The sequence below is a fragment of the Hyaena hyaena genome, unplaced genomic scaffold, assembly GCF_003009895.1.
Source record: "Hyaena hyaena isolate Hyena2069 unplaced genomic scaffold, ASM300989v1 scaffold_3, whole genome shotgun sequence".
NCBI lineage: Eukaryota > Metazoa > Chordata > Mammalia > Carnivora > Hyaenidae > Hyaena > Hyaena hyaena.
The window spans coordinates 2,392,189-2,416,748 of NW_024080635.1; the positions used below are offsets into that span (position 1 = coordinate 2,392,189).

A 24,560-nucleotide genomic window follows, 5' to 3' on the forward strand; every position below is an offset into this window, starting at 1 on the left:
CAGCCTAGGAAGGCTTCCTGGAGGAGGCAGCATTTGACATGTAGAAAATTTTGGCAGATGTAGGTAGAAGAGGGCATTCCAAGTGGGAGAGGACACTAGTCTCAGGTAGGAAAGCATGTGGATAACAAGAAGGGGGGGGGGCAGTCCCTTTGCATGGAGAGCTTACTATATCCCAGGAGGTCCATATGTCCTGTTTCGTTTAATTCTGAACCTGTGGTTGGATGTGTCATCTTTATTTTCAGTTGAAGACTTTTAAGCTCAGAGAGGTAAGGCGACTTGCCCAAGGGCACACAGCAAGACAGGCAGAATTGAGAAGCACATCTGCTTCTGTCTCTGGCTCTCTAATCCATGTCCTTCCCACTGGCCCACATGACCTTGCGGTGTGTTGGTGCCCCATGGGGAGAGGAAAACAGGACTGGACAGGCCATCAGGGGCTGGCAATTAGAAGGTGGTGTGAAGACAGGGTAATGGTGGGGCAGGGGAGTGAGTCAGGGTCCTATGGGAATTAAGAAAGGCATCTCTGAGGAGGCTCCAACTGCCTTTTGTTAGAGCCAGTGCCACCCAGTAGAACGAGCACGGGCCCGGAGGAGTCAGGCAGGCCTGGGTTCGAATCCCACCCAGCCTGTCTCCAGCGTGTGACCCTGGAGCCTTGTTCCTCATCAGTAACACGGGAGGACCCATCCTCATTGGGATTCAACGAGGTACACAGTGACTGGCAAGTAGGGGGCTGTGTAGTAAATGTTACCTCCTTCCAAACGAAATGGAACAGTTAAGAAATCATGAGGGGTTGAGCAGGGAAGGGTGTCCTGAGGAAGCGGTCCGTCCACATCCACGCCCAGGGCCGGCCTCCAGCTGGGAGGGCCTGTGGACTGCAGAACTTGTGAGGACCTGGGTCCTACAAGCTCCCCCTTCCTGGGCCCCTTCTTGTCCTATTGGCTCAGCTGCCTTTTAGACTCTCCGGGGGGTGTGCTCAGAGCCCTGGGGCCTGCACTTGGCATAGGCCGAGCTGCAGCGTTGTTTCAATAGGTGACCCTGTGGTGGTCCTCCCTTTCAGGTGGAGCGAGCTTTCACCCACTGGGGCAATACGCTTCCAGAGAGGTGGGTGGGGGTGCAAGTCTATGTAGGAGGCCCCTACTCGGTGGCCTTGGGCTTGTTCCCTCCCCTCTCTGGCCCTGCAGTGGGAGGCCAGGCCAGGAGAGGGACTCAAGAGCTGGGCCTGGGACACATTCTGATTTTCAAATAGGGTGGATTCTAGAAAGCCCCTCCATCACCTCTGGTTATATTGGAGCACCGGCCAACAAGGCGTTGATGCACAGTATGTTAGAGGACGTGGAGCCCACAGGGGCCAGAGAGCGGGTCACGCTGCCCTCTCACATGTCCGTGGTTCCCGGCCTTACCGGATGTCAGGCTGGTGGGTGCAACACACGCGATGATGGTCAAGACGCCAGGGCAGGAACTAGATGACGGGGTTCTCAGCCGGATTTGTGATAGGTTGAACAGCACCTGCAGAATGTTTATTAAGAAACGGGCGTCAGGTCTGGGGCTGCTCTGGGTGGAGGGCCGCTGGGCCGAGCTGCTACTCAGGATGACAGGTGCTAATTTCCAGTGACCCCCGCAGGGTGGCGGGAAAGAAGCATGTTCCTCGCTGTTTGTTGCTGGTCCTGCAGGCCGGTGTTCACCGTGGTCGGGGCGATGGCGTCCTCAGCCTGCCTGCAAGGGGCCAGTGGGTGCGGGGAGGCTCAGACGGTCGGGAGATGGCACCCTCTGACGACAGGGCACACAGAGGAGGGGACGGCCTCTTCTGCCTGGGGAGTGGGGGGTGAGGAAGCCTTCACAAACGAGAAGCCGCGTGAGGTGGATTTTGAAAATCAGGTAGGAGCTTACTAGGTGAAGGAGGTGGCAAACGAGCAGGTGGAGATTTGAGAAGAAGGGGTGACCCTGTTTTACGCACGCTGAATTTGAGGGCCCCTTATCAGCAGACCTGTCCAGAAGGCAGGAAACCACGCAGGAGTGAAGCCCGGCGTGGGGTGCTGGGGACAGTGACTCAGGAGCAGCCCTCAGAGGGGGCTAATTAAACCTTGGGGAGGGGTGTGCAGAGCGTGCAGTGGAAACAGGACGAAGCATGGAGGCCCCGTACGGGAAGCAGCAGGAAGACAGAGCAGTCAAGGAGACTGGGGCAGAGGAGCTGGACAGATAGGAGGAAACCCAGAGAGCCAGGGAGGGGAGCGTTTTGAGGCGGGAACAGTCAGCAGGGCCCCGCGCTACCAAGGGGTCAAGTGGGACGAAGCTGCAGAGCATCCGTAGGATTTGGCGATAAGGAGGGTGTTGATGACTTTGTCAAGAACGGTTTCAGCAGAAAGATGTGGTCAGAAGCCAGACTGCAGTGGATTACCCGGCGAGGTGACATTTGAGCCAGGATGTGAGTGGCAGGTGAGGAGCCAGACAGCCAGCTGTGGACCACTTACCGACAGGGAGGAAGAGACTGAGGACAGTGGCTGGAGAAGGCAGGGGGGTCAGAGCAGGGCTCCCGCACCAATGGGGGCCCATTCTTGGGCTGCCATGCAAAGACAGTGCTGACCAAACTCCCAGCCAGAGGGTAATGGATAGAGCCCTCCTGGAAGGTGGGAGGGGTAGATGCAGGACCAGGTGAGGGGGGTGTGGGCGGGAGGAGGGCTGGCCTCCGTGAGAAGGGCTGTAGGAAATTTGGGAGTTGGAGGGGTGAGGCGAGACGTGGCGGGGGCTCCCCTGTCAGAGCATCAGCTCTCTATAAAGGAGCTCATTGCAGAGAGAGAGGGGGCAGAGATGAGCTCAAGGAGAGAGGTCAAGGTCTGGCACAGCCAGCCAGAGTGGGGAGTGGGGAAGGCGGGGAGCCGGGGCATGCTGCCGAGAAGCCCCAGGCGCCCAGCGGATATGCAGCCCTGAATCTGTAGTGGTGCCAGTTGGCACAGCTGTGGATTTCTTCAGCAGCCTGGGGGTGGGCGTGGAGAAGGCGGCTTGTCACAAGGCTCCGGGGCTGGGGACTGGCTGAGCGGGTGTGGTGCAAGGGCTGGGTGAGGGGATTCGGGGGTTGGCAGGCGTGGCACCGGCACCTTCTCTGCGGTCCTGACGGAGGCAGGGACTGAAGTGAGGCCCGGAGGGATGGCAGATGTTATTTGAAGGGAGGCCCAGGAGCCTGAAGGGTGGCAGGGGAGGGTGTGGGAGAGCTGCGGGTTGTGAGGGGAGGGGGGGATGGTCAAAAGAAACCCACGGTTCTGCCTTCTGAGCATTCACCAGAGGCCAAGCAGGGTGCTATGGGCTTCAGTCTCTGGTCAAGGAGTCCTGGAGTCAGCCCTCAAGGTCAGGGGGATCCCAAGTATTGTTCTACAGAGGTCAAGATGGGCAGAGAGGCAAAGACACTTGCCCAAGGCCACACAGCTAGTCAGTGTTCGTGCCCCAGTCGGGATCCAGGATGGTCGACTCCAACACTCTCCTCGGGATCCAGGTTTCCGAGATGGTGGAGGAGTTTCGGGGGGAATGCAGATTGAGATCTGGGATGGGTGGCCGCATCCCAGGAGGGAAGGGCCCTGGGGTTGATGGGACCACAAGCTGGGCTGGCTGGCGCTTCAGGGTCCCCTGCGCAGCAGGTTTGCTCCAGATGGCCCTCTGCATGGCTGTTCAGAAAGAGCTTTCTGCTGGACAGACAGATGCAGAGCCTGGACTGGGCAGCAGGGGGCAGGAAGAGCATCGTTGTCTCTGGTTCAAACCCAGAGTGCCTGCTAGGTGCTGACCTGGCTGGCTTTCAGAAATAGGAGAGGGCCGGGAGAGCAGTCCCTTCTAGTCCGAGGATAGCATGGGCTGAGCCCTGTCCCCACTTCCCACCGGCCCAGCAGCCTCTCCGTGGGCTGGGTCTTTCCCCTACGCACTCGCGTCAGCCCCCATCAGTGCGACCCAGTCTGTGGGAGAAGGCCTGGCTGAGCTCATGTCTGAGCAGCTTTGGAGAATGGGAACTCCCAGCCCCTCCTCTGGTGCTTGGGTGGTGCTCCCAAGGCCCAGACCAGACACATAAATCAGGGTGATGAGCTGAGCGCCCGGTGAGGCTGGGGCCGCCGCAGTGGCAGCCTCTGGCAGCATCTGGTGCTCTCTCAGCCGCAAGGGGAGTGGAGGTGAGGGTCTGCAGGTCATAGGCACCTACCCTGGGCCCCTGGGTTTCAGAGGAACATCATTCTGACCTCCAGGTCACAGTCCAGTGCTGCATGGGAAGCAGAATCCGGGCCTGAGACTCAGCCCCTGGCTCGGCATGAATCGTGTCCCAGAGGCCGGCCTGTGTATGTGTGTGTGTGTGGGGGAGGTGGGGGTCCTGGGTGTCGGCCTTAGGAGTGAGTCCTGTGAGGGCAGAGAGCCTGGGCTTCAGGCTCACCAAGCTGTGTCGCCTTGGACAAGTCACCTTCCCTCTCTGGTCCTCAGTGTCCTCATCTTTAGACAGAGATGATGGTCCCTACCTCCCAGAGGAGGAGTAAGGGAGATAGATATGGAGAGCACGTGGGCACAGAAGCCTCGTGGAGCTCGTTGATGTGAGCGGCCACGCCTCTGCAGTGTCCCCCAGGCCAGCTGAGGCAAGAGGAGGAAAAGGAAAAGATGGGTGTGAGGCTGCGGGCGAGTCCTGTGTGGCCTTCTGAGCCTCAGTGTCCTTATCTGTGAAATGGTGGTGGTGGGGCAGGGGCAAGGACCTGGTCCTTACTCAGCATCACCTGCAGTTGGTTGCAGCCACTCGGGCGGAGGGCGAGCGAGGCTGCCCTCCCCGCGCCACTCTGGCAGGACCGAGCTGGCCTTTGCTGAGCCCCTGCCGCCACCTCCGTGTTCCAGGTGAGGAGCCGGAAGAGGAACCGAAGGTGAAAACCCAGTGGCCAAGGTCTGCAGATGAGCCTGGGCTATACATGGCACAGACAGGTAACCCGGGCCCGCCTCCGTTCTTCTGCGGCGGGGGCCCGACTATGTGACGTCTGGTGGCGTGTGTGCTTGGTGTGTGCCCGTCCGTGTCTGTGTCCTAGAGCTCAGTCACATCTCTGCCACGTGAGGCCTGTGGGCAGGGCTGGGTGGCCTACCCTGTCACTTGGGGTCAGGGTAAGAGGAGCCCTATGAGGCTGAGTGCTTGGGAGGTGCCCCCTGCCGCCGACGCTGTCCCTCTCTCGTAGGCGACCCGGCGGCTGAGGAGTGGTCCCCGTGGAGCGTGTGTTCCCTGACGTGTGGGCAGGGTCTGCAGGTGCGGACCCGCTCCTGCGTGTCCTCCCCCTATGGGACCCTGTGCAGCGGGCCCCTGCGGGAGACCCGGCCCTGCAACAATTCGGCCACCTGCCCAGGTACGCCCATCCTCCCGCCTGGTCTGCCTGCAGGGTTCGGTCCTGCCTGGGACTCGGGCAGGCTCAGCTTCCAAAGATGGTTGGTCGCCTCCTTTTTTCATTCAGCAAACTTGACTGACCCCCACACTGTGCCCGGCCCCACACAGGGCACTGGGGACAGAGATGAATCAGACCAGGGCCCACAGCAGTGGGCTCGGTCCTGGGCCCGCCACTCCCTGGTGCCTACGTCCTGGTAATCAAGGCTCATCTTTTCCCCCTCATCACCCTCTGGATTCTCTCTGCTCTGGCCACACCAGCGCCTCTTGCACTTTGCCACCTCCCTGCATTTGCTTATTCTCATCCTCTCCACCACCCCCAGTCCCTCCACCTTGGCTGTTATAATTCAGTCTGACCTTCAAGGCCTAAGACCAATGCCAATGCCATTTTTTTCTTTTTTGTAAATGAAACCTTGCCTGACCATCCCCTCCCTCCTCTGACTCCCCATCCCAGTCCCCAAGGAGCCTCCTCAGTCCAGCATGGAGTGTTGAGAATGTGCATGTGCCTGCCTGGGACAGGTGGTCCGCCATGGTGGGGCGACAGCTTCAGCCAGTCCTGCTCCTCGCACCCTGAGGGAGTGAAGGGCTGCCTAGGCCATGACTAGCTCCTGGTGGTGGATTTAGAGCAGGGCTACGTGGAAGGGGTCTTGGGGCTGTGGCAAGAGCGTACAGAGGGCTGGGGCAAAGCTGTGTTCCAGAGTGTGAGCTCTCTGTGTCCGTGTCCATGTAGAGGTTCCTGTCTCTTTGTGTGTCCATGGGCTTGGGGTCTGGAGGGGCACTTCTTCTGCCCCAGGTCTGCCTTGTTGGATTCTTGCTTTGGGTCTGGGGATGGGGAGGGCTGGCGGGGGGCGGGGGGGAGGGCTGGGGCGAATCTTGAGCCCCTTCCTGGGCTTTCCTGTACTCCCAGGAGAGGAGGAGCCCTGGCTCCCCTCCTGGGTGGGTCCTAGTCTCCCTTTCCTGGTGTCCACAGGAGGCATCCTGTGTGAGTTGGGATGAGATGCCTGTGTCTTCCACATCTCCCCCCCCCCAAAGGGCGGAGTCCTGGGGCCCAGTGCAGAGCCAATGAGGAGCGGTAGCAGAGCTGCCGGAGCTCCTGATTGGTGGGCGGATGGGCAGTGGGCGGGGCCAAGGTGCCGCCCAGCCATCGGCCACGTGCTTCCTTGCAGTGCACGGCGTGTGGGAGGAGTGGGGGTCCTGGAGCCTGTGCTCCCGCAGCTGCGGGCGGGGGTCCCGGAGCCGGATGCGGACCTGCGTGCCCCCCCAGCACGGCGGCAAAGCCTGCGAGGGTCCCGAGCTGCAGACTAAGCTCTGCAGTATGGCCGCCTGCCCGGGTCAGTAGCGCCCGTGGGCTTCCAGGCGGGCGCTGCCCAGCCGGGTGGGGGTTGGGAGACCCAGGGGAGGTAGTCAGGTCCAGTGCCCTGCCCCTGGGGGCCCATGAACTGTAACCAAGCATGGGGTGGGGACTGGCGAAGTATACCTGCCAGGGTGGGAGGTGATATGGCCCTGCCCAGACTCAGAGTTGGCACACTGCAAGTCCATCAGAAGAAGACCGCCCCTTCCCCTAAGCCCTGGGATACCCTTGCTGTTCATTGCCCTTTGGTGCTCGTGGCCAGCTGGGCTGTGAGGGGACACAGATCTGGGCGTAAGCATGGGCAAAGATCCAAAGGTGCCCCCCGGGGCCCATTTCCCTAACTGAAAGAGAGCACGTGCCAGCTCGGGGCTGAATATGGAGAGGTACCCTGTGTTCCTAGAGCTGGTGACAGGCAGGCAGGCCCAGGCCCAGGCACCACCTGCTCACTGCAGCCCCCCTTCATCCACCCCTCCCCAGTGGGTCTGGCCTGGTTCAAGACTGATTGCCTAGTAGGCTCTGCCATCTCCCTGCAGTGCTTTGCCCCTACAAGACCTCACACCCCGTGCTCAACGGCGCCCCCCGCTTATGTCTCCCATGCAGTGGAAGGCCAGTGGCTAGAATGGGGTCCCTGGGGCCCATGCTCCACATCCTGTGCCAATGGGACCCAGCAGCGCAGCCGGAAATGCAGTGTGGCGGGTCCAGCCTGGGCCACGTGTACAGGTGCCCTCACGGACACCCGCGAGTGCAGCAACCTTGAGTGCCCGGGTGAGTGCTCGGCGCACGGGTGGCAAGGGGCAGCCCTGGCCCTGGGGGCCACCCGGGGCTGCTCATGACTCCCCTTCTCCCGCAGCCACAGATGGCAAGTGGGGGCCGTGGAATGCATGGAGCCTGTGCTCCAAGACGTGTGACACAGGCTGGCAGCGCCGCTTCCGCATGTGCCAGGCCACGGGTGCGCAGGGCTACCCCTGCGAGGGCACTGGAGAGGAGGTGAAGCCTTGCAGTGAGAAGAGGTGTCCAGGTATTGGCCGCAGGAGCCTGGGGGTTAAGTGACAAGCCTGTGGGCCTGGCTGAGCCCCTCCGCTGTCCCCCGCAGCCTTCCATGAGATGTGCAGGGATGAGTACGTGATGCTGATGACGTGGAAGAAGGCAGCTGCTGGCGAGATCATCTACAACAAGTGCCCCCCCAACGCCTCAGGTGAGGAGCGAGGCGGCTCTCCCCTCGGGCCCCACCCCTGCCATTCTTGCCGTCTGTTTCCTGGGCCCCCAGCCTGTTTGAGCCTCTGTCCTGATGTGTGGAGTGAAGTGAATGAGACCCGGGCCCCACGCCCAGCCCCATGTCCTGTCTGCCTACAGGGTCTGCCAGCCGCCGCTGTCTCCTCAGTGCCCAGGGCGTGGCGTACTGGGGGCTGCCCAGCTTTGCCCGCTGCATCTCCCATGAGTACCGCTACCTGTACCTGTCAGTGAGTGCGCCCTGCTGGGCTGGGGCGTCCCAGCCTCTGTCCCAGACTCTGGGAGGGGTTTGGGGAGGGCTGGTTTCTTGCTTTTGCCCATGTGTTTGGCATACATCTGCTGTGCCCACTTCCACCTGGCTGTGCCTCTCTCTGTCCGGCAAGCTCCTACTCCTCCCTCAAGACCTGACTCTCAAGTGTCTCTGCTTATTCCTGGTGCCTGTTTCTGTGCTCCTGTGGTCCCCGGAGCTTTCCAGTCATTAGGGTCATGAATGCTCATGGCAACGTCTGTGTCCCGTTAGACCATGCGCTCCTTAAAGGCAGGGACCAAGTCGAATCTAGTTCTGTGTCCCCAGTGCCCCGCCCAGGGCCTGTCATGGGGTAAGAATGTCAGCAGCAAATGTGGCCTGTGTTCGTCAGACTGTAATTGCCACTTGTGTGTTTGCACTCGGAGCTTGTATTTGGGAGGGAGCGTGAGAGTGCCTTACGCTCCAGAGTGGGCATGACCCCTCTGGGATGGGGAGGTGCCTTGTCCCTGTGCCATGCTTGTCATCTTTTATATGGACATCTGAGCACCTTCTTCCTCTCGCTGTTTCTATTTCAGTCTTTTTCAAGTATCTTTAGGTCTTTTTCTTGGACTCTGTCTCCGACAAGCCCTTTTGAGCATCTTTCTCTGACCTTTTCACCCTCCCTCTGCCTCTGGATGCAAGCAGTGGGTGGACTGGAGTGGGATGGGCCAGCGGCCGGTCCCCGCTCCTGCCACTCCGGTGACAGCAGCCCGCCTGTCCCCTGCAGCTTCGGGAGCACCTGGCCAAGGGGCAGCGCATGCTGGCGGGTGAGGGCATGTCACAGGTGGTGCGTAGCCTGCAGGAGCTGCTGGCCCGGCGCACTTACTACAGTGGGGACCTGCTCTTCTCCGTGGACATTCTAAGGAATGTCACTGACACCTTCAAGAGGGCCACCTATGTGCCCTCGGCCGATGATGTGCAGGTACTGGCCTGGCCCTAGACTAAAGCAGGGAGTCGGGCCCCTGTGGCAGAGTCTGCTGGGGGTAGCACCTGTGGCCTCGAGGGGGGAGGCTCCTGTCCCTGGGGCTGAAGCCTCCTGACACCCACTGCTCTCCTGCCCCAGCGCTTCTTCCAAGTGGTGAGCTTCATGGTGGATGCGGAGAACAAGGACAAGTGGGATGACGCTCAGCAGGTCAGGGGGCTGGGCTTCCAGGCTTCTCCCCCCACGCCCCACCCCTGCCTGGGACCCTTATACCCTCTCTGTCTCCAGGTGTCCCCTGGCTCTGTGCACCTGCTTCGGGTTGTGGAGGACTTCATTCACCTGGTGGGCGATGCCCTCAAGGCCTTCCAGAGCTCTCTGATTGTCACAGACAACCTGGGTACCAGGGGGCAAGCTAGGGAGGTGGGGGCTGGATGTGGCGGACCCCGGCTGCTGTGGGGGAGGGGTGGTTTCTGAGGGTGCCTCCTATTTCTCTCTCTCTCTGGGCCCTGTGTTTCCCTCGTTTAACCCCTTCTTTGTATCTCTCTCCCTGTCTCTTCCCCTCCTCCACCCCTGTGTGGCTTCCGTGTGTACGTGTGCCCCACGTGTTTGTGTACCAACCTGGGTGTCTGTGTCCCGGTGTCTGTCTCTCCCGTACTGGTTTCTTCCCCCGTGACTCTCCCCTCTGCCTCTGTCCCTCCGTCTTGGGCACGGGTCACAGTGATCAGCATTCAGCGGGAGCCAGTCTCCGCCGTGTCCAGTGACATCACGTTCCCCATGCGCGGCCGCAGGGGCATGAAGGACTGGGTGCGGCATTCAGAGGACCGCCTCTTCCTACCCAAGGAGGTGCTCAGCCTCTCCTCTCCGGGGAAGCCGGCGGCATCGGGCGCCCCAGGGAGCCCTGGCAAGGGGAGGGGCCCCGGAACCGTGCCCCCTGGCCCGGGCCACTCCCACCAGCGCCTCCTGCCGGCCGACCCTGAGGAGTCCTCCTCCTACTTTGTGATCGGTGCTGTGCTCTACCGCACGCTCGGCCTCATCCTGCCTCCCCCCAGGTAAGTGCTCAGGATGGGGGCCGGGGGGGGGCGGGGGAGGGCGCTGCCTGGGTGAGACCGGGAGGACTGAGGCTGTGCCGGCCACAGAGAGCTCCCTCTGCAGCCTCGGGCACCCTTGCCTGGCTCTGGACACAGGCGCTTCCCAAAGATGTCTGTGTGGGTCCCAGAGGCTGAACTGTGGACCTCACCTGATGTCCTGGGCCCCAGGGAACTCCTGGCTTTATCCTGGCTTTGGCTCTCTAGTAGCCCCCTACCCCTGATCCAGAGCACCTTTGAGGTCCCAGGCTGGGTCTGGGCAGCTGTGGTAGGAGCTGACCTCAGTACCTGTCCCCAGGCCCCCTCTGGCCGTCACATCCAGGGTGATGACAGTGACTGTGCGGCCCCCCACCCAGCCACCAGCTGAGCCCCTTATCACAGTGGAGCTCTCCTACATCATCAACGTGAGTGGGGGCCCAGACAGGAGCCCTGGGGATACCCCGTCATGGACAGCCAGAGGCTTGTCTGATGGGGAGGGGGTCTGCCCCCAAGATCAGGGCCCGTGTGGGACCTGACATGGCTCCCCACCCCACCCCCCACCCGTAACTTCTGTTCCCCAGGGCACCACGGACCCCCACTGTGCCAGCTGGGACTACTCCAGAGCGTGAGTGGGGCAGGGGCGCCGCGTGGTGGGGGTACAGCCATGGCTCTTCCCTGTCAGGAGGGCTGTCTTAGCCTGGAAGAGGCCAAAAGCTCCCTCGGTGCCGTCCTCAGGCTGAGGAGTCAAGGGCGCATCCCGGGGCACCCAGCCGCCTGCCTCTTGGGTGTGGTCTTGCTCTGATTTCACTCGTCCGTGGGCAGTGGCCGGCGCTGGGAGTGGGGCCACGGAGTTGGGCTGGGTGTCACTCCACCTATTCCCTCACCCAAGAGATGCCAGTGCAGGGGACTGGGACACCGAGAGCTGCCAGACTCTGGAGACCCAGGCAGCCCACACCCGCTGCCAGTGCCAGCGCCTGTCCACCTTTGCCGTGCTGGCCCAGCCGCCCAAGGACCTGGTGAGCAGGAGGGATGTGCCTGGGCTTGGGGGGCAGGGAGGAGGGGACACTCCCAGGTTGCCAGTGCCCACCTGCGACGGCGTTGGCAGAGACCTGGGTGATCCCGCGTGTGCATCTGAGCAGGTGCGCTCGTGGCATGGCACATGGGAGTCGCCGGGGTGGTGCTCACTGGGATGACGTGCCTCGGGGTGTGTGGCGGCGGCAGTTGCATGTGTGGTTGTGTAGAGAAGCGTGGGCGACTGAGCATAAATACACACCAGCGTGTGTGACTGGGTCTGCCCTGGGCACACGTGGATACAACAGTGAGTTCCTGCCTACGCCTGAGTGTGAGGAAGGTGCAGCTCCCAGTCTGGGCTGGACGTGGCGTGGGGGGTGCGTGGGCAGGGAGGGCACCCCTGCAGCTGCCTCTCCCGGTGCACCGGTGCACTGCCTGCTCCTCTTCCCTAGACCCTGGAGCTGGCAGGCTCCCCCTCGGTCCCCCTGGTGATCGGCTGTGCCGTGTCCTGCATGGCGCTGCTCACCCTGCTCGCCATCTATGCCGCCTTCTGGAGGTAGGTGGGACACGGGGCAGGCCGAGGCGGACGGTGGCTGGCCACCCCAGGGTGGGCGGGGCCCGCTAGCTCTGCCGTCCCTGCCCACCGCGCCCTCTCAGGTTCATAAAATCCGAGCGCTCCATCATCTTGTTGAACTTCTGCCTGTCCATCCTGGCATCCAACGTCCTGATCCTCGTGGGCCAGTCGCGGGTGCTGAGCAAGGCAGGTGCAGGTGGCGGGCGCCAGAGTGAGAGTGTGGGGAGCGTGAGCACTTGCAGGCGACAGCATGAGTGTTTGCACATCCGTGCCCAAGTGACGGGTGTGTGTATACCTCAGAGGCGTGTGTGTGTGTGTGTGTGTGTGTGTGTGTGTGAGACGGGGGGTGGGGAGAGCATGCGTGAGGGGACATGACAGCATTGGAGAGGGGTGTGTGTGTGCTTGAGTGGTGAACGTGCGCATCTGTGAACACGTACATGAGCTGGGCTTGTGCGCACGTGCGTCGGCGGGTGGCATCTGTGCAGCCAGGGCCTCCCGGGGTCTGCGAGAGCCCAAGCAAGGCCTCTTGTGCTGCTTGCCTGTGGATGACCTGTGCCAGCTGCCCCTTATGCCCCCTTGGCCTTCTCTGCGGTGCCAGCACCGTAAGTGCCAGGCGTGGGGTCCGCCTGACCATGACGTAGCAGGTGCTCCCGTCTGTCCACCCCCTCCCCGGCCAGCAGCCCTGTCTGCTCGGGGGTGGCCTGCCTGCCTGCTTCCCGGATGTCGAGTACTTTGTGCGTGTCACTGGGCCTGTGTCGTGCCGTGTGTGGGTGCGGAAAGGCGGGGGTGTCCGACAGGGCCCTGTGGGGGGCGGAGCTCGGGTGGGCGGCCACGGCAGCGCCCAGCAGCGGGTGTGGGAAGCCTGGTGCCTCCCGCCCTGCTGACGGCTCAGGGCCGCCCCCTCCCTCTCCTCTCCTCTCCCTGCAGGGTGTGTGCACCATGACTGCCGCCTTCTTGCACTTCTTCTTCCTCTCCTCCTTTTGCTGGGTGCTCACGGAGGCCTGGCAGTCCTACCTGGCTGTCATCGGACGCATGCGCACCCGCCTCGTTCGCAAGCGCTTCCTCTGCCTGGGCTGGGGTGAGCAGGGTTCTCATCGGACTCTGTCACTGGGCCTTGGGGGCAGGGGAAGCAGGACAGGGTCAGCTTTGGCCCTGGCCCCCCTGTCTGGGCCAGGGACCAGCCACACTGGGTCTGGGAGGAGAGGGGACACTGAGGACTGACAGCCATCTCACTGGTCCCCCCACCCCCATCCCTGCCGCTCTTCCAGGTCTGCCGGCCCTGGTGGTGGCTGTGTCTGTCGGCTTTACCCGCACCAAAGGATACGGTACATCCAGCTAGTACGTGGGCCTCCCTTGGTGGTGGGCAGCGGCGGTTAGTGGGCCTGTCGGGGCATCAGACTGGCCATCTCAGGCCCATGCCTGTAGCACTTTGGACAGACTCTTCCCCGTCTCCCAGCCTCTGTTTCCCTGACTGTGAAAGCATGTGCTGGGATTGGGGGTAATCTCTAAAGCTAAATGGCTCAGGGATCAGCCCTGTTTGATCCCCACGGTGGGCCGGGCCTACGTCTTTGTTAGAGGGGAAACCGAAGCACAACGGGGTGTTCCAGGGGCAGGCCTCGTGGGTGTCTGATGCCCCCTCTTTTCCCTCCACCCCAGCTGCTGGCTCTCCCTGGAGGGCGGCCTGCTCTATGCCTTTGTGGGCCCCGCGGCCGTCATTGTCCTGGTATGTGCCCCTTTAGCATCCTGGGAGGGATGTGGCCAGAGGGGCTCTACCGCCTCCCTGTGCCCTAGCTCCCAACTGGGGGTTTCCCTGCCAAGAGGGCACCTGTTGATCTCATCTCCCCCTGTCCACCGGGCCCCCAGGTGAATATGCTCATTGGGATCATCGTCTTCAACAAGCTCATGGCACGTGATGGCATCTCGGACAAGTCCAAGAAGCAGAGGGCCGGGTAAGGGGGCTGTGACTTGGCCTTGTAGGAAATGGCACAGGGAGGGGGGGCCGGGCCTCTTGGAGACTCAGGGCTTGACGATGCCAACCGGGGCTCCCTGACCTTGGTGCATCAAGGGTGCAGGCAAGGTGGGCACCCGGAGTGCCTGCTGCAGCCCCTCACCCACCCTAACCCTCCTCTTTCTCTCTCGTCTGCCCTCCCCCTCCCACCCCACTTGGGGCTCATGCTGCCCCGTCTCCTCCCGCTTCCCATGTGTCTCCCCCCTTCTCCCGTGTCTGTGCCGCCCCCGAGGTCGGAGCGGTGCCCCTGGGCCAGCCTGCTCCTCCCCTGCTCAGCGTGTGGAGCGGTCCCCAGCCCCCTGCTCAGCTCAGCCTCGGCCAGGAACGCCATGTTAGTTGTGCCCCCCGGGGAGGGCGGGGTGGGGGCGGGTGGGGGCAAAAGAATGGGGGGCAGTGCCCATGGTTGGGGGGAGGAGGGAATCAGCCCAGCACCCTGGAAAGCCCTGCCCTGCCGACTTCCACACACTCTCAAGGGCTTGGCATTGACGTGGCAAAGGGCAACGGGGAGTGAATGTCTGTGCCTCTTGGAAAACGCTGGGTTCCTGTGCCCACCCCTTGCTCCCACCCCTGCCCCCATTCCCAGCTTATGTTTTATCCAGGCACAGCTGCGGAGCCCTCCTTACGTCCCCAACCTGCAGAGGCTCTTAGAATGTGAGGCCCTTGGAATTTATGAGCCCACAGAACCTTAGAACGATAGAATCTTAGAACAAGACAATCAGAAGCTAAGCGTGCTGGAATGAGTGAATCATCGTCTTGTCATTTGTCATAGAATCTGAGACTTAGAATTTCAGAGGCATTGAATCTCACAGTCAATTGGGGGACGGAGAATCTTAGAGAATTATTTTGAGGAGATCCTCCCTGGAAGTTGAGAATCTTAAAATCCCAGCTGTGCAAGAGTAGAATGGATGAATGAATGCCTAGGAGCCTTGGGCCCAGCCTCCCACCTGGGGCCAGAAATCCCTCTGAGCCTCCCTGACCAGTAGGGGGGCCGGCTTTATCTTACACACCTCTAGGGTCAAGGAGCTCACTGCCTCTGGAGGCGGCTGACAGAGTGTCTGGGAAGCTGTGCGCCTTAGGACGCTCCCTCTGGCTCAGGCTGCCGTCCGCCTCTCTGACCCAGCCTCTCAGAACTAGCAGTTAAAACCTTGGGCTTCGGAGGCAGCCAAGCTGGGTTTGCATCCCGGCCCTGCCTCTCTCTCCCAGTTGGGCACTCTCCAGTTTCCTCATCTGTAAATTGGGATAATAATCCCCATGTCTGTTTATTGGAGTTGTTTTGATCACAGTGTGAACTAATGTATGTAAATTGTTCAGTGTAGGGCCTGGCAGAGGATTGGTGGTTAATCAATGGTAGCTCTTATGACTGTGATTAGGCCCTTTCAGAGTCTTGGCTCTGCCTCCAGGGGCTGTGGAGACCACTGGGCCCGCCCCCTGCCGGGCTGAATAGCCCTGAACTTCTCTTCCTAGGACAGGTCTTGGCCCCCTGCCCATCTTTCTGCCTGGTGCAGAGCTGTTCCCACCCCTCCTCACTCTCCAACCCGGGTTGGAGAGGCAGAGGGTAGGCTGGGCGTGGCAAGCCTGCCCTGCTGTGCCCATGTGGGCAGTAGCCAGGGAGGGCGGGCTGGCTCCTGTGCCTGGATGCCAGGACCCATCTGCTTTTTCCCTGTCTCCCCCACCCTGGACAAGGGGGTGTGGGTTTGGTGGTAACCCCAGCTTGTATGGCCAGCCCCCACTCTAATCTTTCTGCCCAGGGCTCTGAGCAGCCCCTGGGAGCCTGGCACCGCCTCCTTGGGGACCTGAGAGGGAAGAGCCTCTGCTTCACTGGGCCGGACCCCATCCCCAGGGATCTGTGCTCTGATGTCCTCCATGCGCTCGGACTGTTGAATCTTTCTGTGTGTCTGCTTGTTTCGTGCTCTCTCTCTTCCTGGCCGTTTCTCTCCTCACCCAGCCTCCTCCCTCCTCTCCTGCAATCTCCGGGGGGGATGAGGCCCAGGCCCGTGATTCCATGCAGATTGGAGCTAAAACTCACAGCATCTGGATCTGCCTCCCTCTTCCTTTTCTCTCCCACTGGCTCTTTCCACCTTCCCCTCCTCTGTCTGTCCCCTGAGGCTGCCTGTCTGCCTCTGTCTGTCCCCTGAGGCTGCCTGTCTGTGGCTCAGCTCCGCTGTGTCAGCCCCTCCCACCTCTCCTGGTCCCTGCTCTGGCCCCACTGTTCTCTGCTCTCTGTCTCTGTTCTCTGTCTCTCTGCCTCCGACTCCTCAGCCTCTGTCTGCTTGGGGACATCGCTGAGGTGGTAGAATTTGGGGCCCTGCCAGTCGTGGGCAGCTTAAGGACCCCAGGCTGAATGGAGGCTTGGACCCAGCCCCGCCCCCCCAACCATCCCCCCACCCTCCCTGGAGTGTCATCCTGATGGACTGTCTGCTGCCGTCCTCAGGGCCTCGCTCTGGAGCTCCTGCGTGGTGCTGCCCCTGCTGGCGCTCACCTGGATGTCTGCCGTCCTGGCCATGACAGACCGCCGCTCAGTCCTCTTCCAGGCCCTCTTCGCCGTCTTCAACTCCGCACAGGGCTTTGTCATCACTGCTGTGCACTGCTTCCTGCGCCGAGAGGTGGGGCTGGGCTTCTCCTGCCCCCTCCCACCCACCTCACCTGTGCAGAAAGGAGGCTTCAAGGCCCCCCCCCCACCCGACCAGGCCCCCAGCTGGCAGCCTTCGGTGTTAGAAGCTGGTAGCCGGGGGCAGTCTTGTCCTTGGACCTCTGGCCTCCTAGGGCTCCTTCTCCCCTCGGACCTTCCCGTACGCTGGATGCGCCTCTTTCCTTCCACACCCACCTGGGTGCCTGGGGTGGGAGGCACAGCCAGCTGTGGCCAGGGGCCCTGTGGTGGCCTCAGGCCCAGCAGGCACGCGCTGCCCCCAGGTCCAGGATGTGGTGAAGTGCCAGATGGGCGTGTGCCGGGCCGATGAGAGTGAAGACTCCCCGGACTCATGTAAGAACGGACAGCTGCAGATCCTGGTGAGTGAGGTGGCCTAGGCAGGGTGTGGGCGCGTTCTGAGTGTGCTCCCCGCCCCACCCCCATCCCCAGGCCCCTTCCCCAGGTTCTCCTTCCCCAGCCATGGAGGGGATGAGACATAGGGAGGGGACTGAGATAGGGTTCGATTCGGGCCCACCACTGACTGCTTGGCGGCACTGGGCACGTCTTTTCTTCCCCTTTCGGTTTTCCCACCTATCTGGCGAGGCTGCAGAAGACCATGTCTTGGGCCCCTCTGGGCTCTGTTGGGCAGTGTGCCAAGAGGCAGCTCCTCTGGGTGGCTAGGGAGGGGCCGGAGCCCCCTCCCCGCACCCTGACACATGGATCCTCTCTCTGCCCATCTGCTCTGTCCCTCTCTGTCTATAGTCAGACTTTGAAAAGGATGTGGATCTGGCTTGTCAGACAGGTGAGTCTGCCGGTGCCAAGCTGAGAACGGTCCCCGGGGGTGAGCAAGAAGGGAGGGCTGGAGGGCCTCCCATCGCGGGAGGCCCTGCTAGCTGTCTGGTGGTGCACTTTAGCTTTAGAGTCAGACAGCCCGAAGTTGGAGTCAAGGCTGTGAACACCACTTACCGTGCAACTTTGGTCAAACAGCTCAGTTCCCTGAGCCTAAAATAAATGAGGGGACATCAAATGTCTAGCAGGGTGCCTGGCATCTAGTGGCTGTTCCATGATCATATCATTTCCATGCATCTTCCCAGAATCTCCAGTTCTGGCCCCTGGGGAGGGGCTGCCAGGGAACGGGGAGGAGCAAGGCCATTTTGACAACCGTGTAGCTGTGGGGGTCAGAGGTCAGGACCTGCACCAGGGGCTGACCGAGGAGAGCTCCTGCCTTGCCCTGCCTTGCCGTGGGCCTCCGGGCCAGCCTGAACCCTCTTCCTAACCTGCCTGGCATGCAAGATAGTACCTACCACGTAGCCATCTCTCCAAGACTCAGTTTCCCCCCTCTGTCCAAGCCCAGGGGCTTAGTATACCTCCCCGGCCTGGACAAGGGCATCAGGACCTCCCCTTCCTGCCCAGGACTTACCTCTCTCCCACTCCTGCTCGCAGTTCTTTTCAAGGAGGTCAACACTTGCAACCCGTCTACCATCACGGGCACGCTGTCCCGCCTGTCCCTGGATGAGGACGAGGAGCCCAAGTCCTGCCTCGTGGGTCCCGAGGGCGGCCTCGGCTTCTCACCGCTGCCTGGGAATATCCTGGTGCCCATGGCAGCCTCGCCAGGCCTGGGGGAGCCCCCGCCCCCACAGGAGGCCAACCCCGTGTACATGTGCGGGGAAGGCGGCCTGCGGCAGCTGGACCTCACGTGGCTGCGGCCTGAGCCGGGCTCGGAGGGGGACTACATGGTGCTGCCCCGGCGGACTCTGAGCCTGCAGCCTGGCGGTGGGGGCGGAGGTGGTGAAGATCCCCCGAGGGCCCGGCCCGAGGGCACCCCTAGGCGGGCTGCCAAGACAGTGGCCCACGCCGCAGCTGCCGCTGCCGAAGGTTACCCCAGCTTCCTGTCTGTGGACCACTCAGGCCTGGGGCTGGGCCCTGCCTATGGGTCTTTACAGAACCCCTATGGGATGACCTTCCAGCCGCCACCACCGACGCCCAGCGCCCGCCAGGTGTCTGAGCCGGGGGAGCGCAGCCGGACCATGCCTCGCACTGTGCCGGGCTCCGCCATGAAGCTGGGCTCCCTGGAGGTGAGGGGCTGTAGGGCATGCGGTGGGGGGGTGGAGGGCCTGTCCCCGTGTGCTCGAGACTGTGTCTGAGTCGCAGGCAGCAGCAGGGAAGGGACAGCCAGCAGCGCACTCCCGACCCCCACCCCCAGGGCGGCACCTTTGTATAAAGCGGCTGGGGGCGTGTACACAGTGCATCTCTTCCTCAGTCTGTGCTTACGGATGGACGGACAGACGGACGCAAGGGAGTCTGGTTTCTCCAAACTCCTCAAATGGGCTTAGACTTGGTGCGCTGAGAGCACGCTTCTCTGTCTATTCCCGCCAGTTTCAGGGTCTCTTCGGGGTGACTGGTTAGGATGGGTCTTCCTTTGAGGGGCCTGTGGCTCTGGCCCAGCCTTGGGTTGTCCAGGAGGCCACACCAGGCCCTGGGAGCCTGGGTCTCCAAGTCTGGCAGGTTGGAGTTTGGATCTGGGCACTACCGATCAGCAGTGAGATCTTGAGCGAATCTCTTTCCGAGCCTCAGTTTCTTCATTTTTCAAGTGGGGAGCCTAACTCAGTAGAGTTAGTCTGAGGACTAACTGAGTGGTATAAACGCCGGTCTCTGTGTGGAGCAGGTAGCAAGTGCTGGATAATTGGGAATTTGCTGCTGTTAACACCCCTGAAATCTGCCTCAGTCACTGCCCAGAGGCCTGTGGTCATTGACCCTCTCTTCCTGAGAAAACACGAACCCCTTTCTCTCCCTACCTGTTTTCTGTGGATGCTCCACCTTCCCTCTGGCCATGTCAGGGCATTGCTGGGAACAAGCAGGCAATCATGGCCCACTGTAGAACTCTAGAACATTCTGGAACTTGGGGAGGGATGGAGGAAAGGTGGATGAGGACAGGGGCAGGAGCCACGGCTCAGACGCTGTTGGCTGCTCATGTTTGGCCTCAGAAACCTCTCCCCATCCTCCGCACAGAGGAAATTAAGTTAGCAGCTAGAGGTTTGCAAGTTTAGTTTTTCTCCCAAAATGTTTCTTGAACATTTGGTGCCTGCTCCCGCTGCAGATGGTAAAAACCGGAAGGCATAACAAAGACAAGGCGACACCGGCACTGGGGAGGAGTGCGCTCCGCTTCGTGGCGGGTTTTGCTCTGTGGACACCTGGCCAGGGTTGGGCCACTGAGGAGGGCCCAGCTTCAGGCTCCTTGTGTGGGAGGTAGCAGTAAATGGGGCAGGATCTTGAGGGGTCAAGGATGAGGTCCAGAATTCTGGCGCAGGCAACCGCAGTGGAGTGGAGGCGGAGGAGCGGGTTTGGGGCGGAGAATTCTGAATTTTTTTAGTGGGGCACAGCTGTGTGTGTGGTGCTTGTGGGCATCAGGGGACAGGAAGAGATGTCCCACCGCCTGCAGAGAGAAGGAGGTGGCCAGAACAGGGAGGACACCCATGTGCACGATGAAGGGCAGGAGAAGGTCCAGGGCAGAGTGCAGACGGCCCTAGCGTGGGGGGAAGCCGGGGGGGGGGGCGGGGAGCCAGGGTGGATGGGGCGGGGGAAGCGGCAGGCAGGGAGGTGGGAGGACCAGGAGAGAGGTGTCAGAGAGGATGACCTTGTCTGCTGGGCCTGGGACTGGGGAAATCTTAGATGGTGGTCTTTGCATCATCCCTGAGGGCCTTGGGGCAAGTCCCTTCCCCTCTCTGGACCTCAGTTTCCCCAGTGTAACCTGGGACAGTTGACTTTGGTCTCATGAGTGCTCCTGGTGCCAAGACTCTAAGGCCGCCTCCTTGGATGGCAATGGATGCTGCGTGGGTCACCGGGCCTTGAATGTGCTCCTGGGCAAGTGAGGGCATGCAGGGGGCCCGGAGGGGTGCAGAGGCCAGGGAAAGGGGCAAGGCAGAGTCAATAGAAGGACTGAAAACCTGAGACCTTGTGTTTGCAGGACAAGTGGAGGGTTACAAGGAGAGGGGAGCCCATGGCTGGCAGAGAGAGTGGGGCAAGATGGGGCAGAGGGGTAGAGTCTGGGGCACAGAGGAAGGAGTGTCTGCTCTGTGACCCCACGTGGGAATCCGCGTCTCAGTGACATTTGGCCCGCATGTGGTCGCACGTCTGCGGGGGGTCTGTGTGTGTGTCCTCCCTGCGAGCGTCTGGCTGCACGTTCAGGCACGCATGGGAGCAGTGGGTGGGGGGCGGGGGGGGTGGCTGGGGCCCGAGCTGCGGCCCTGTGGCAGCGTCATGCCTCAGCTCCTCATCCCCTAGGCCTCCGTCCTGTCCCCAAACCCCAAGGGCTGCCCTTAAGTATTCCTAGCTCCCGGGCCGGGCTGGTAGGGAGGTTACAGGGGCAGATGCAGTACCAGGTCTCTTGTCTCTAAAGCCCCTGCAAGTGGTAAAAAGCTTTCTTCTCCTTCACTGTTTTCTTGGTGCTCCCTCCCAGCGAAAGAAGTTACGATACTCGGACCTGGACTTTGAGGTAAGTGGTGTGCACGCGTGCATGTGTGTGTTGGGGGGCATCTGTGGGTGGTGTCTGTCCCCGGAGAACCCCCTCCTAAAATTAGCCAAAGCCCCATTAAGGAGTCTGACCTGAGAACACTGAGCCTCCGGTTTCCACGGGGCCTTCTCACCATACCCCGGATCCAAGCCCAAGCCCGTGCATCGCCCGGGCCTTGTCCCAGAGGGCCAGCAGTAGGCAGGGATGAGGGGAGCCAGGGGTCGGGGGTGGGTGGCTCTCAGCGCCACCCCTGTGCAGAGTACCTCCTCTCACACCCTGTGGCTCCCAGAAGGTGATGCACACCCGGAAACGGCACTCGGAACTCTACCACGAGCTCAACCAGAAATTCCACACTTTCGACCGCTACCGCAGCCAGTCTGCAGCCAAGGTGAGGGCTCCTCCCGCAGTTTTCCCTGCCCGAAGCTCGGGGCCCAACCTGACACAGGGCCCCCCGGGGGTCGGACCCTGACCCGTGGCCCCCGTTGCAGAGGGAGAAGCGGTGGAGTGTGTCCTCGGGTGGGACAGCCGAACGGAGCGTGACCGGCGTAAGTGCCCCTGAGCTGGGTCGGGGTCAGGTGGGCTTCGAGGGGCTCCTTCCCTCCCAGCCCTCCTCCCCTTCCTGGGCAACCTCAGTCTAGCTCACTGAGGGTCCACCATGGCATAAATGACACTTGTGAGGCTGCTCTGGGGGTGGGGACTGGGGGTGGGGAGCATTGCTGGGGCTCCCGCGGGATCTTGAGGAGGGCGGGCACACAGAAGACATGGTCCCCGAGGTCTCTCAGAGCACAGGGCTCAGGAACCCGACTACGGAGCCAGGCAGATCTGGGTTTCACATCTCCTTGGGTACCTGGTTGCTGGGTGACTCTGGGCTTCACCAGCCCTCTCTGGGCCTCCTCCGTTTGTCCTGGAGGACAGGTGAGAGGGTCCTGGCCCATCTCCACAGGTTCCTTCCCACTGCCCCCACAGGAGAAGCCCAGCCCTGGGGAGCACCCCGGCTTGTCCCAACAGCGGAGGCATCAGAGCTGGAGCACCTTCAAGTCTATGACCTTGGGCTCACTGCCCCCCAAGCCCCGAGAACGGCTGGCCCTGCACCGAGCAGCAGCCTGGGAGCCCACAGAACCACCTGATGGCGACTTCCAGACAGAGGTGTGAGTGCCACACCGGACTGCCCACTGCGTATAAATATATATATCTCTCTATTTTCACACTCCACTTTGGAACCACCCAGGAGCTGGCGCCCCCTCCCCTTTCCCGAGGGCTGGGCAGGGAGGCGCAATGGACTCGGCCGGGCTGGGGAAGCCAGATACGGCATGGCCTGGGGGCCGGGGCCCTTCCCTGTTCTCAGAGGCCGCCCCCCATCTTCACCCCAGGCTGTCTGTCCCTGTCCTGGGCTGGGGAGGGGGGAGGGGAACTTTGTGGGGAATAAACTTCACTCTGTGGATTTTGCTGCTGAGCTGTTTGCGTCCCCCAGGAAGGTCCACCCATGGGAGCCCAACTTTGTTCCCCCGTCTCCTTGCTTCACTGCACTTGGTCTCAGCAAATTGCATAATGGGGTCAGGCCAGCCCTGACTGGGAGGGGACACCTGGGCGCTGACTCCACCTTTGCCCCCGGACTCCCTGGGTGACCGCGGACACATCCCGTCTCCCGCTGGGGCCTGGGTGGGGTAAGCAGACTGGGAATGTGGAAGGGGACCCCTTGCAGCTGGCCTTCCCCCGTGACTGTGATGGTCATGACTGCTATTCGCTGCCACTCAGAGGCCGGGCTGCGTAGGCTGGAGCTAAGGCAGAGCTTAGTGACCTCAGTTTCTGTGAAATAGGGATGGTAACGATTCCTACCTCATAGGGGGGCTAAGAGGATGAGACGCATTAATCTATGCACAGGGCTCAGTGAGTGCCTGGCACAGAAGCCGCTTCTTAAGTCTTAGCTATTATTGCTTGGCACTTGGTCTCATGCTGCGCTCTGTGCTAGGAGCTTCACACACACAGCCCCCGATGCCTCAGAATAACCTTGATGGAAGGTTTTAGGTTTGTGGATAGGAACATGAGGCCAGAAATGGGAAGTGACCTGCTCAAGGCCACTGTCAGAGTCACAGCTGGGATTTGAAACCCAGGCTTGGTGGACTGTGGAGCCCACCCTCCTACACCTTTATCAGGCTCCCCCTGAGAGGACAGGAAGCTAGAACTCAGCTCCCCGGGGACCTGACCTTCATGGCTGCAGGGGAGTGACAGGGGCTGGGTGGCAGTGGAGCCTCAGGATTCGGGGCTTAGTGTAGGTGTGGGGCAGACGGACCAGGCTGCCTTGCTACCAGAGGGCCAGGGTGGGAGGCCCATTGCTGGGGTGTATGCTTCACATGCCGAAGTGTATGGACCAGTTCCCAGGCGCCCAGGGAAAGGGGCCACAGGCGCAGCAGATGGAAATGCCTTGCAGCCTGTGCAGCAATGCTTCTGTGCTCAGGCAGCATTGGGAGCGGGGCCTCAGGTGCAGCTGCTGGCCTGGTCATTTAGCAGCATGGGTACCAGCATGGGCAGCGGCCCAGGGACTCAGTCTCCCTGGATGGCTGGCATGTCAGAGGGAGAGGTTAGGTGCTGTGGAAGCCTGGAGGGGGCCATGGGGAAGGGACTGACTGCTGCAGTAGTGGTGACAGCTAACGGCCTCCTGGAGGAGGAAGAGGGGCGGCAATGGAGGCGCAGGCTCCCTCAGTCTTCTCTGAGTCCTGCCTGCCGTGGGCCTGGTCAGAGGAGCGGGAGCAGGGTCCTCAGGCCTGTGGCCCTAGGCCCTGGGCTTTTCCAGGCCCCCTGAGTTCCTATGAACCTTCCAGACCTCCCTCCCCTTGGGTATCCTGGGTGCTTACCGTACAGAGCTCTCTCAGGCACGACCTCATTTGAGTCTTCAAGGTAGGTGTTATGACCCCTGCACTTTACAGTTGAGAAAGTCAGGGTTCAGAAAGGGGATGTGACTTTCCCAAACACGTACACCTTGTAAGTGACTTTACTGGGACTTGGGGCTCTGAATGGCAGAATCTCGATGCCAGGCAGCCAGCCTAGGTAGAAGGGAACTTCGTTCACTCAGGAGTTGCAAGGCGCAGCAAGGACAGCAGTGGGCATGTGCGGCTGGCCTTGGGTGATGGGACCCAGGGTCAGAGTGCTACCGGGGGTTCACTCCTTACAGCTGCTCTGTGTCAGCTCCATTCTTCCAGGCAAGCTCCTCACCCCTGCACTGGGCTTTCTTCTCCCAGCGCCCATCACTTGCTTTGTCCCCAGAGAGGAAGAAACTTTCTCTTGAATTCCAATCAGAAACTCCCCAAGGAGGGGTGTGATTGGCCCCAGGCAGAGGTTGGGGTGCTGTGATGGGCATGATTGGCACAAAAAAAGCCCCTGGCCCTGACCTTGGGTCAGCAGACCCCCCCCCCCCCCACCCCACCATGCTGCAGGCCAGACTTTTCTCTGAGCTACCACTGAGAACAGTGCCTTTCCTGTATTCCTGTCTCCTTTCTTCCTGGCCCTGGGCTCCACTGGCCACCTCTGGGATCTCTGGGGCTGAGCTACCGTGTGCTTTCCCTTCCCCTCTGTGGTTTCTTGCCGTGCATCTGGTTTGGAGCAGTATAAT

General features: G+C 61.5%; 1 protein-coding gene across 9 annotated transcripts in view; it reads left to right on the forward strand.

Moving 5' to 3' along the window:
• The window catches only part of ADGRB2 (adhesion G protein-coupled receptor B2), a 35,972-nt gene extending 13,578 nt beyond the window's left edge, over window positions 1-22,394 (forward strand). For 2 of the 9 annotated variants that reach the window (XM_039232784.1, XM_039232794.1), the window contains exons 3-31: window positions 4,843-4,926; window positions 5,172-5,336; window positions 6,538-6,702; window positions 7,323-7,487; window positions 7,573-7,740; window positions 7,816-7,917; window positions 8,076-8,182; window positions 8,966-9,160; window positions 9,302-9,370; window positions 9,449-9,557; window positions 9,879-10,209; window positions 10,544-10,649; window positions 10,806-10,849; window positions 11,114-11,240; window positions 11,688-11,791; window positions 11,893-11,995; window positions 12,737-12,887; window positions 13,078-13,147; window positions 13,466-13,532; window positions 13,673-13,758; window positions 14,050-14,148; window positions 16,249-16,420; window positions 16,728-16,823; window positions 17,206-17,245; window positions 17,887-18,518; window positions 20,900-20,935; window positions 21,243-21,341; window positions 21,442-21,498; window positions 21,920-22,394. In XM_039232784.1, the coding sequence (XP_039088715.1) occupies window positions 4,843-4,926; window positions 5,172-5,336; window positions 6,538-6,702; window positions 7,323-7,487; window positions 7,573-7,740; window positions 7,816-7,917; window positions 8,076-8,182; window positions 8,966-9,160; window positions 9,302-9,370; window positions 9,449-9,557; window positions 9,879-10,209; window positions 10,544-10,649; window positions 10,806-10,849; window positions 11,114-11,240; window positions 11,688-11,791; window positions 11,893-11,995; window positions 12,737-12,887; window positions 13,078-13,147; window positions 13,466-13,532; window positions 13,673-13,758; window positions 14,050-14,148; window positions 16,249-16,420; window positions 16,728-16,823; window positions 17,206-17,245; window positions 17,887-18,518; window positions 20,900-20,935; window positions 21,243-21,341; window positions 21,442-21,498; window positions 21,920-22,105 (3,935 nt within the window). In that variant the 3' untranslated portion in view covers window positions 22,106-22,394. The remainder of the gene's footprint in view (window positions 1-4,842; window positions 4,927-5,171; window positions 5,337-6,537; window positions 6,703-7,322; window positions 7,488-7,572; window positions 7,741-7,815; window positions 7,918-8,075; window positions 8,183-8,965; window positions 9,161-9,301; window positions 9,371-9,448; window positions 9,558-9,878; window positions 10,210-10,543; window positions 10,650-10,805; window positions 10,850-11,113; window positions 11,241-11,687; window positions 11,792-11,892; window positions 11,996-12,736; window positions 12,888-13,077; window positions 13,148-13,465; window positions 13,533-13,672; window positions 13,759-14,049; window positions 14,149-16,248; window positions 16,421-16,727; window positions 16,824-17,205; window positions 17,246-17,886; window positions 18,519-20,899; window positions 20,936-21,242; window positions 21,342-21,441; window positions 21,499-21,919) is intronic. The other 7 variants (XM_039232802.1, XM_039232812.1, XM_039232823.1 and 4 more) reach the window with 7 other exon arrangements.
• The last annotated feature ends 2,166 nt before the right edge of the window (window positions 22,395-24,560 follow it).